Source organism: Antedon bifida, chromosome 4 (genome assembly GCF_963402885.1).
Source record: "Antedon bifida chromosome 4, ecAntBifi1.1, whole genome shotgun sequence".
In the NCBI taxonomy this organism is placed as follows: domain Eukaryota; kingdom Metazoa; phylum Echinodermata; class Crinoidea; order Comatulida; family Antedonidae; genus Antedon; species Antedon bifida.
The window spans coordinates 22,910,051-22,921,806 of record NC_136229.1 but is presented as its reverse complement, the minus strand read 5'-3'; the positions used below and the strand labels follow the sequence as shown (position 1 = coordinate 22,921,806).

Below are 11,756 nucleotides of genomic sequence, written 5' to 3'. Positions count from 1 at the left end.
TCTTTAGGGTTCAATGGGCGTAATTGAAAATGACTGACCGCTAGTCACCGAGATTTATTTATTACAGCGTAAGATTATTCAATATAAACTTCAATAAAAAATGTAATGTCTAAAATGAATGTGCCATTTTTGGACTGGGGTTAAAAAATTATACATTTAATACAATGGCATATTTTGGCATAGAAAATGGTATCGCCAAGAAATGGCAAGTAACACGTGCAGTGGAATACTTTAATTCAGCAGGTCATTGTGTGACCTTTTGATATTTTCAAAATCCAATGCTGATATAAACTAACCATTTGCGTTGTTGATGCACATTGTAGTGCAGTGGGAGTGCGTACCATTGTAGATAGATTTAGAACTTGTGGACTATCTGAAGGAGTTCTTGTCACAATAGGTAGAAACTTAGGTCTTCAAAACTTCTTGTAGTTTTCTAACATTCTCTATACTGATCAGTGGTAAGTATCTATTCTTTTTATCAAGTAACTTAAGATGTTCGGTTGTCTTAAAGACGTCTGAATGTCCGATTCCCCGCCGCCAGATCACCAATTTTCGTCAGTTGCTTTTGGAAGTCAAGGTGTTGACATTGGATATAAGAATGGGTACACTGTCTTGAATCATGGAGCTGAAATGAAAACTGAAATTAAAGATTTTTTTTTAATTTATACCTTTTGCATATTATGTTTGCCTTTTGCTTTTGCCTTTTAATTATTTTAATTTAATTAATTTTGTGTTTTTAAGATTTGTTCTGCCTCATGTCACCGCTGTGTCGGTTTTGTTTTTCTTTTGCATATTTATACTAAATAAAAAAAAAAAAGAAAAAAAAAAGAAATTATTGTTACCGTAACTAAATTTATTAAAATTATTCTTTCTGAAAACGTATTGATTAAAAAATAAGTTACAGTTTTCAAAAAAAGTTAACTAAACGTTCACCTAACAATTTTGTCTAAAACTTTGGATAGCACCGGTAAACAGAAACAGGTCGATAGTTTCCTATGTTGTGTTTTGAATCTTTTTTTTATATAGCGGCGAAACACTAGCTATTTTATATGCAATTGGGAACTTTGAATTTTCAACGAAAGATCTAAAGATGTAACAAAGAGGCATTGAGATATGGGTGCAGCAATTCGAATTCATTTCGCCGGTAGGTTATCATAGCCAATAGCTTTGTTTTTATCTACAGACGACATTAAACCATAACCAGTTATGGGCAAAGGTAAAATGATTTTGACAAGATGATGCTTTTCCATCCAAGTAGTTCATTAATCGTTGACCATGTTCTATGTACATTGTTTTTATTTTTATAATAATACAATTCGTTGTTTAATTTGTCCGTCTAAATATAAACACAAATAAATTACAATACTGTACATCACTGCATGCATATTTTTATTAACCGTACCGTGGGACGTACAAAATAATTTGTTTATTGCACAATTTACTAATACTACTAATACAGTTTACATAATACATTGATATCTGCCTTTTTTCTATAAAATTATTTATCCTTTTTGTAACAATACAATATGCCTACTTAATTCAAATCCTTTTGAAATAACACATAGGCCTAGAACAATTGATTATGCTTTAGTCAAATCATTTAAAAGCAGCGGTTTGTCAGCTAATACATTTCTTTTGATAAACCGTATATGGCACCATTCTTTTGTAAAATGGAAATACTCCAGTTGCAACTATGATAAGTAGCGCAAGTAGACATCCTTCTGCCCATGTAACTCCGAATTCAGTGTAGATGAATGTGCCCAATAATGGCCCCACAACTCTGCCTGTGTTACCCATTGCTCCAAAGATACCTAGAAACAGTCCCTAAAAAAATATAAAATACTCCAAGTCAATGCAAACAAGTGTGCAAAATTGTCATTTTCGAGGGTGGTTTTTAGTCACGTGCAACACGACTCTACAGGCTCACTATGTCGGTCGGTTGGTCGGTAAACAATATTTTGCGGTAAAGCAATTTAACCAATCACAAGCGATGGATTATCCGAATTTTTCTTTGTGATTGGTCAACTCGGTTGCGTTGCGCTAACGTCCCTGCGTTGCGTCCTATTGGGAAGAATCAAGCTTTAGGCTGCCATAAAATCCAACTTACCCTAAATAACTAATCTTGAACGGACCCTAACACAAATAGTTTAAATAGGTTTAAATTAAATTGAACCACATTAAGTTTACCTGTTGGGTTGGTCCAAGTGTTTTACAATATATAATATACGTGATTGCTTGAAGTATAGGATATCCAACACCTAGAACACTTAACGAGACAATATACTGTGCTACGGCTATACCAGGCGTTGTGTCACACCAGGAGTACGTCCAGGGACATCCGCCTTGACCATCGTCTGAACTATTGGTTGTCATATTTATATCTGAAAATAAAAATCTTCATGAAGTATTTATATGCCCTTATATGCCACAGCTCTTTAAGAACATTTTGTGGGCGTCCTTGTCTTTTATTAGGCCTACCACTATCTCCAATTGCCACTCTGCCAACACAAAACATTTTGTATTTAGAATTGTAAACTACACTTACCTGGGCGAGGAGGTACGCCAGGCCCCATCGGAATAATCAACGTTGTACACATTATCATCATTATAATACCGATCGCGAGAAAAACACGGTCTTTAAATCTGGAAAAAAAGAATTAACGTTTCAGCATTTGTGTGTCTGTGCGGATAGCAACAAAATGCCTGTGTATTAATAATCATACCGTTTTAAAAGACGACCCATCGCTGCTATAACAAAGATTGCGAGAATGGCCAATGATAAGGCGATAATTCCACTCTTCTCTACAGCCTCTTCACGTGACCAACCAAGTAGATGCATTCCATAAGGAGAGACAATCCTAAACAGAGTAACCCCCAAAAACACTTAGATTAATTGTGAAATTAGCCTTAATAATTCGAGTGAAACGGTATGTCTACAAACAGACTAATATTTGTAAAAAGTGTACGGCGGTGTTTTCATACTTACGTTGTATTATATCCAAAACTAAAAATAGTAACGCAATAAACGGCATTTAAAAACATAACAAGCGGAAGATCAATTGAAGATTTGCCAATATGCACCGTTCCTTCACTTCCAACACTTTGATATTCTAAAATTAAATACAAAAATAGAAGTGTCTCCCTCTTTTTTACGGTTACCCGCATTTAAATGAATGAAGAATGATGGACATGGACTAGTAATTGTTAAGTTCATGAAGACAAAATGGTTTGTTGGGATCTTCCTGTTTGAATAGTTTTAAAAGAAAATGTTGCCAGTGTATACCCGTTTTTAGAAGTTAAGCCATGCAAACTTGACAAACTAGAGAGAATCAAATGATGTTTAAATTCAAATAATCTTTGTAATAATTTATTATATTTAATTATCTTAGTGCCGAAACAACAGCATCTGACTGATAGGCACCAAACTCACAGTTTGCAAACAAATTATAAAGTTTGACATTTAAGAAAAGTTCGAGCAGATCGGGAATGTTATCTATCTGACAAATTCACACCTCCCAACTTGTATTGTACAGATTTAAACAAACTTAACGCTCTGTCTACACTATCAAACTTTATGTGAAAACAAAATGTATATCACTACCATGTTTGGGCACATCAGACTTTTTTAGTCAAAGTAGTTTGATAGTGTAGACAGAGCTTTAAACATATCTTTTACTTACCAGTACAACAATCGGTATCTGACTTGCTGGCGTGCTTATCTGGTTCATCGGGAACTCGAATTTCGCGAAATACAAATATAACAAAAACTAAATTTATGAAGATTATAAACAAGTTTGTTATTGCTGGAAATGTGTAAACATTAATTTTCAGTTTGCCCACAGTCCAACCAGTTTCACCAATAGGAACGTAGGCTACCTGTAAAACTGAAAAGATGGAATTACGAAAATGGTGCCATCAACCTATACGGTAAATCTTGCAATACGATTCTTCCCATGTTTTGAGTCATCGGAGTCATATCCCGCTTCCCCGCTAAAATGCAATTTCTCCCGATATGTATACGTTTATAATCTCTATTCTCTCTACTCTATAGATATTGATGAGAGAATTGAAAACATACTAATACCGGTCCATATAATGTTTATAATCCATTCATGCGTTGATAATGAGTTGCCAGCGCATTTTTCATTGCACCCTCTGGTTTGATGTATAACTTTTATAGCGCCCATAAAGTTTCATAAAACCTCCCGATATTTCAATTTTCCAAGTTGGGAGGCCTGAGACAACGATGACATTTATTCCAAAGATATATAGGGTCATAATAAAACGAATTTATAAGTTATAATTACGAGGTCCAACTGTGTATCCAATTAGTTGTGCAATGACCAGATTTGATGATATTTGCGTTCGCTCCTTCAGTGTGGTTCCTTCACTGATGTAAACTCTGGTAACAGTTATGCAACCTTAAAAGAAAAACAAACCACAAAACAAGAAATACATCTTAAATTTTGCTTATTTAGTCAATAATACCTTGTTTAATTTTTCATTAACATCAATTAAGCTTTGTATTGAAACTTTTCGCTCCTCTCCATGGAATTAGTATTTTGTCAAGACTTGAGTAAAATGGTAATTACCTGCCTGTATGCCAGCTAACGCTCGAGCCGCTATCAACGCTGTAATTTGATGAGATTCTGGAATGTATACGCACATATACAAAATGTTAGCCATCAGTCCTACGATTAATGTTACCGTTACTGGCACCTTACAATTATATCTGCCTGCTGTCCATCCACAAATAAAACCAGCTAAGAGAGCAAATAGACCCTGAGTAGAGTTGGCCCATCCTAGCAATGTTGCAGTGGCAGTCTCGTCAATCTAAACAATATAACAATAGGTCTTTTATTGGCTTTAGTTTATTATCGTAACACCGCCATCAGTAAACTAAACGATGCTGACAGTTCAATAAACGTTCTTAAGCTCTGTCTACACTATAGTTTGACAAAAAACTACCCAAATGTTATGCTTAAATATGGTAGTGATATGACATCATATATGGGCACATTACATTTTTTTGTCACATAAAGTTTGATAGGTAGATTGGTAGACAGAGCTTTATTATATTTAATGTTAAAACTTCTTACATCAAGTATATAAGACCAGATGGAAGGCAAGATGACTGAGTATGTTACTGCTTCAGTAAAGATTGTCAAGTACATTACACGTATCGACTTCCACCTTGCAGTCTCTGATGATCTGTCGAGAGCATTTTTCCTTGAATTCCACAAAAAAAAAGGAACACATTAATTATGATAATGTATAATTTTGAACTTTGTATAAAATTACGATATGTAAACCATGTCTCATCCTTCGCATCACAGACGATCTTTTCATTGCATCGTAATCATACTCATCTTAGTGTCGTCATTGGTTTCATCCTCCTCTTCCTAAGTCTTGTTCTCAGTCTCATTCTCATCCTCTCTCTCCACTAGTCTCATCCTTTATTCTTATTCTCCTCGTCATCTTATCTCATCTTTCTGAATCTCCTAACCTTCCTCAATTCCTCAGTCTCTTAACCCTCCTCAGTCCTATACCCATCCTCTCTCTCCCCCTCTCTCTCTCATCACTATAGTCTCGAGTCATTCTCTATTCTCAGTCTCCTAGTCATTGTATCTTATCTTTCTGAATCTCCTAACCTTCCTCGATTCCTCAGTCTCTTAACCCTCCTCAGTCTTATTCTCATCCTCTCTCTCATCACTATAGTCTCGAGTCATTCTCTATTCTCAGTCTCCTGGTCATCGCATCTCATCCTTCTGAATCTCCTAATCGTCCTCAGTCTCTCAACCCTCCTCAGTCTTATTCTCATCATTCTCACCATTCTTGGTTTCAAGTAGGCACTATCTTCCAGCTTACTTTGATATGACGTCATGAGAAGTTCCGTTTCCACCATAGCTAGTTTCCTTTTCTTCGTCCAACAACCGGGTAGTCTCCTGCTGGTCTATGTATTTGCTGTCTATTATAATCAATACATTATATAATTTCCCACAAGGTTAATTTTCGGTGTGATTCTATTCATTTTCAATGATTTATGAATCCCCTTCCCAACATACTTTTCCAAAACGTTCATAATACGATATGAAGCATAATAATTTGATATATAATAGTTTTCTTACCAAATTCCATTAGGGCATCTGTCTGATTCACACTGAAAATACGCCTGAGAGAGCCCTGGGTAGGCCTAGATCAAACAAAATGTCAAGCGGTCACAAGATTGCAGTAACGGTACAGTAGTTAACAAAGCAAAATGACGTCATAATATAACAAAAGTCGATCACGTGCATAATTATATAATCTCCTTTGTCGGAAATGATCGAATTGTGCTATATTTAGGCGCAGTATAACGGTATACTTTTTCTATTCAAAATATGTCCGTATTTATATAGTATTATTATCAAACTATTTTTGTTAGGGCTTGGAATTTACTATAAACTTTCATCAACAACTATGAATTACTGACTCGGTAAATATTTATAATACCACTTCACATTGAACATGCAAAAAAAGCAAGAAAGTTGAAAATGCACTCGGAAACTAAAGCCAAGTTAATCGTGTGACTGGCACGGTATAATATTAATAAGGTAGTATACTAAACAACCTATAATAATACTGCAATCACCGCCTCTTATCATGATGCTTAGGATCTAGCTAGATTTCGCACTTACTATAGATTAATCCATCTTGGTTGGTTTAGTTTGTTTGTTATTGATAAGTATAGAAACACGCTTTCGCAGATAATGCCTACAGTATAATTAAACGCTGATTCTAAAGCAGATGTAGGGCCCGGAAAATGTATTTAATTTCTTTATGATTTAATAACTTAATCGCTTGATTTGAACTGTTTACATTTTGAATCTCGTGTATTAAGATATAGTAGGCCATATACTATGTTATCTAAAAGTAGGTTATTATCAGATAACATAGGGGCAATGTTTAAATTTTCATTTATTGTAGTAGCGCATGATCGGCTCACCTTATACATTGCCTGTCTATCCTGTGAAAGAGACGTTATTTCATCCATATAAACGCTTAAAATGCTTGATTCGAACTCAGATACTAGGTAATACATTTATTATAAAAGTAAATATGAAATCAATGAAAGAAACAAATAAACATTTAATATTTTCATCTTTTCAGAAGCTCGACTAAACTTAAGCGACGATGGCACTCCATACGAACCATGTATATTGTTGCCTTTTCCGAGGCTTTTTCCAACTCCATTATTCTAACTTCAATGTGGTCTTATTTGAAATATGTAAGTCATTTTATTTCATATTTTTATGACAATTTGTGTGAAAGAACAATACATTGAGCTTACTTGCCATCGGAATAGCCCATGGAGTTGTTTAAATAGACGTTAAACAATTTATTTACTATTTTATTATTTACAATTACCTTATATTTGTGTACAATAAATATGTGTAATATTAAGTTTGCCGTAGCATTGTATAACAGCAAAGACAATAGAAAGTTTATGAATACCGTAATTGATAACTTTGATTGTTAACCTTTAATAAGCCGTCTAAATGATAAAATGAAAGCCATAGCAAATGTATATACCTTTCCATTCATAATTTCTATAAAAACAAAACCGAACATCTTGTATTATAGATCGTGTCATAATTAGCACACAATCGCATTCAATTAAATCTTTATTTTATATGTTAACGCTTGGCCTATACTTTTACAATTTCAGATGGATGATGATGTTGAGACAACCGTAATGGGGCAACTAACGGGAATGCAGGGGTTGTTAGCATTGGTGTCATGTATTGCTTGTGGTAGTGTCAGCAGTCGAATTGGCTGTAAAATTCCGCTAATAATAACTAGTATTGCAGCTCTTGGTTCCAATATTGTGTATGTGATTCCATATCATATAGAGTCTCAACAAATTACATTAGTCTACATATCAAGAGCCTTAGCTGGAATTTCTGGAGGTATACAATATTTAATATTCTATAACTTTAAACGCATTATAGTGTGTGTAGGCTACTATGTATCGACTTTACTAAGGTGACATTATTGTTCTCAAACTATAATAGGTTGCTTAGCGATTGCTCGAGTATACTTATCTGTCGGTACCACCATACTTGAGAGAACTACGGCAACGTCTCATTTTGTTGCTGCCCAAATGCTTGGCTATACAGTAGGACCAGGTAATATTTCAACCATTTTTGCAGTAATTTACCAACTCGTATTCAACAAATTTGACCTTGTGTGTAGGGCCTACAATAAAAAATATCATAAATACTGACACTGAGATTAAGTTTGTAATTGAACAATGCAAGTATCATTTTTTGACTTTGCCACTTTCAAAACTTAAATAAATTTATTACCATTTTTCAAGACACTTCTTTCTTTTCCAGTTGTTTTGAAAGAAATAAATGTTAACTTGAATTGTATTGAATTGAATTCATTTTTTAAAAAGTAATAAACAACTTGCATTTCTTGTATTTTTATGTTTGATAGTTTTACAAATGGCCTATGTTCCAATTGGAGAGGAAGGTTTTGCAATTTCAACCATGAGCTTAAACGTTTACACTTTGCCTGCAGTCACCAACACACTCTTGGTCAGCCTAACGCTGGTGTGTATCTTCATTTTATTCAAAGAAGTACACGTTGATGACATCACTACAAGTGAAATAACTCGTTTAAAACAAGGTAAAGATTGTTCCAATTTGGACATTTTGTTGCTCATCTTATGACTATGAAGTAAGCCTTCAGTTATAACTTTTAAATAGAAATACCCACATGAACGTTTGTGTTGCTGATCGGTGACATTTGTTTTTCGCCATCAGTAGAAGATTCAGCATCAGTAGAAGAGTCATCAGTTGAGAAGGTTTCGTGGTTTTCTGGTCTTGATATAGTTGTTACCGTGTTTCTGAATCTTCTTTTCGCCGCCACCGTCTTTACATTTGGAGTAAAATCAACGTGAGTAAAATAAATTAGTAGTAGGCCTGCAGGTTTGCGGTAATCTGTGTGTAGAAAAGTAGAGATTTTCTGGAATCCGGTCTTTTCGAACTGAGTCTTCTTGAAACTTTATAAATTATAACTTACTTTTAGAATTCACTTAACCATAAAACCTTCGTGAATACCACCTAAGAAAATTCTTAAACGTTGATTTGAGGGCGGTCCTTATATATTGTTTATTGATGATTTATGCCTTAAGTTTGAATGGTGAATATACACGGCACTGAATCCGAACTGACAATGAGGAAGTGTGTGGTCGATAATGGTCGCGTAGGTGAAAATGATCGATGATGAATGGTCGATGTGGATGATTTAGATTGTTATGGTGAAAAACTTATTGATGTCAATTTAGTTTATTTGTCATGTAAACAATTATTACATATTTTGGTCTCCTTTCAAACATTGTTATCATGTTTTATGTATATAAATATCTTATATTTTTGTTGAATGTGTAATGAAGCAAACAAGACAAACAATTTCATTATATTTTAGAGTGGCAGCTCCGTATGGAATGCACATACTGGGATGGAGTCGACAATTAGCAACACGTAATTTTAGCATGATAATGTTTACATTAGCTGGCCTCGCCATTTTTGTTGTGATGATATTGGGGAAAACATCAAAACTGTAAGTATAAAAATAAACATGACGATAACGAATCCAGTAACAGTGATTGCCGTTGATTTGCTTATTATCCTGAGGACGATCAAAGCATATTGATCGAAACTTCGAGAAACTCAACAGTTCTTTTCAGAACTAATCTGCTGTACGTGGTGTACTGCAAACTTTATATCAACATATTATATAGGCCTACTAAAAGCCAGATTAGATTTCATTGTAGGCCTAATGAGTGATTGTTTAGCTATTTTTAAATCTTCATCATCATATTATTATTTATTTATGACAATTGATTCACATTATAGCTTTTTTACTTTGCTTTTAGAATTGATGAGCGTGTTTCTTTATCAATTGGAATGGTTTTAACCATAATAAGCTCAGTTCTGCTTATCCCTTTTGGTCCTGGGCCACTTGAAAGACCCACTATAGGTTTGTTTGTCGACTTATGTTTACATCATTGTCTCTAAAATGTAGTTATTATACTCTCTAAGTAAATCAATAAAAACATAAACTATTAATATTACATGATAGTAAACTAATATTGCTGTTTATTCAAACATTAATTATGTCATTCGGTTGGTCACGCGACGTTGGTATTATAGGTCGTCAGTCTGACGTCAGTGACACCAGAGACAGAATTGTGACACGTTGATACCGCTTTGTACGCCGCCGCGCGTGATCCATTTTCTTCTTCTTCTTTCTTTTTATTTCCATTCACATAATCATAAACATACATAAATAATCATAGTACAAAACAAAAGAATGGAAATGGGGAATCTCGGAAGTACAGCATATAAATATTAATGACGGTCTTTGATACTGTATTTATTTTAGATGTTAATGGAACGTCTGCTAATAATGGTGAGGGAGGATGCCCATGGAAGTACTCCTGGTGTGATTCTACTCCCGCAATGCCAGTAGCTCAATACGTAACAGCTTTGAGTATTCAAGGTTTTGGCTACCCAATGTTACAAAGTACAGCATTCTTTATTTATGCCAAGACCTTACAACCTAAACATCAGGTATTTTAAACTAAAATCAGAATTAATAAACTTCGGCGTTGTCCAGGGGTAAAAATAAATAATCATCACAACCTTCTGTATCCTATACATGTTATCATTTTATAAGGGGAACATGCGAAGAAATATAAACAATATAAATTGGGCCTATGTCTATAGCAAATGACACCAAAACCAATACAAATTTATTATGGAAAGTTGTAGGTTAAACATGTAATAAGTAAACATCGTAATGTTTGATCATGGTAACAGCTGCTCATTATTGATATTATGTAAAAGTTGGTTGAGGATAGTACAAAAATACTGGAAGTTTGTGTGCAGATGAAAATGAATATGTATATAATGTATTAGGGCTCTACTGTATAAAAATTACAGTATTTGTGTTTTTTTCACAGGGTCTTTGTATGGGTGTGTTTAGCGCTATGGGGAATATCGGCAGGCTGACAGGATCTTTATATGGTGGATATGCATATTTCAAATACGGCGTTCAGTGGGCATTTGGCTCAAGTTGTATCATAATAAGTACTATGGGGATTGGTATAATATTACTTTATCCTAGATTAATTCCATACACAGAACGAAAGAAGCAAAAAGACAAATACGAGGAAGAATGTTATCTTTAAAAGTGTTGAATATAATAGGCCATTTTTTAATGTCACATAATAGTTATTCCTTTTGACCTAAAAGTTGGATCGACAAAGTGATCATTACTTCTGCCTGATTAAATTTAGACCGTGTTTTTGTTGCAGTATAGTAGAACCACTTCTTTGGGAAACTCCTATTCACGGGACATTTTCCAGTATGAACCCATTTTTTGGGTTCCGTGTCCCTTTAGGATTTCTACCGTATGTCTTTTTAAAGTTACGAAGTGAATAACTTTATTAAAGCTATTATATTCATCCTTCTGTTTCATTTTTGGGAAAAAGAACATTTCGTAGAAACAATAAGTACGGATCAACGTTGGTTTATGTTACAGAATTTGTTCAATAATTGAAACTGTATTTTATTTTGTTGTGGTCCATTGGAGTAGAATAAAATAGGGTTATTTTTAAAAAAGCGAAATAGTTGAGTTTTATTTTAAACGTGAAAATCATTACAGTACTTGTGTAATATCAGAAAGTTTATAAATATTCCAGT

General features: G+C 34.2%; 2 protein-coding genes across 3 annotated transcripts; one reads left to right on the top strand and one right to left on the bottom strand.

Annotated features, from left to right (window-relative positions):
* Positions 1-330: 330 nt before the first annotated feature.
* Positions 331-11,565, top strand: LOC144839774 (major facilitator superfamily domain-containing protein 8-like). 2 transcript variants are annotated; one of them, XM_078695263.1, is made up of 11 exons: positions 331-458; positions 1,027-1,144; positions 7,150-7,267; positions 7,709-7,949; positions 8,055-8,168; positions 8,482-8,673; positions 8,814-8,943; positions 9,475-9,609; positions 9,926-10,029; positions 10,435-10,622; positions 11,015-11,565. In XM_078695263.1, the coding sequence occupies exons 3-11, from the start codon at positions 7,193-7,195 to the stop codon at positions 11,240-11,242; spliced, it is 1,407 nt and encodes a 468-aa protein (XP_078551389.1). In that variant the 5' UTR covers positions 331-458; positions 1,027-1,144; positions 7,150-7,192; the 3' UTR covers positions 11,243-11,565. The 2 variants fall into 2 exon arrangements, with proteins under 2 accessions (XP_078551389.1, XP_078551388.1); XM_078695262.1 differs by having other exon boundaries at positions 8,811-8,943.
* LOC144839773 (major facilitator superfamily domain-containing protein 8-like) lies at positions 1,494-6,293 on the bottom strand. The gene is made up of 11 exons (XM_078695261.1): positions 6,129-6,293; positions 5,869-5,968; positions 5,100-5,229; positions 4,593-4,833; positions 4,308-4,421; positions 3,681-3,884; positions 2,987-3,110; positions 2,724-2,858; positions 2,546-2,643; positions 2,188-2,381; positions 1,494-1,824 (listed from the first exon to the last, which is right to left on the bottom strand). Exons 1-11 carry the CDS (start codon positions 6,136-6,138, stop codon positions 1,618-1,620), a joined length of 1,557 nt encoding a protein of 518 aa, XP_078551387.1. The 5' UTR covers positions 6,139-6,293; the 3' UTR covers positions 1,494-1,617.
* Positions 11,566-11,756: the final 191 nt, after the last annotated feature.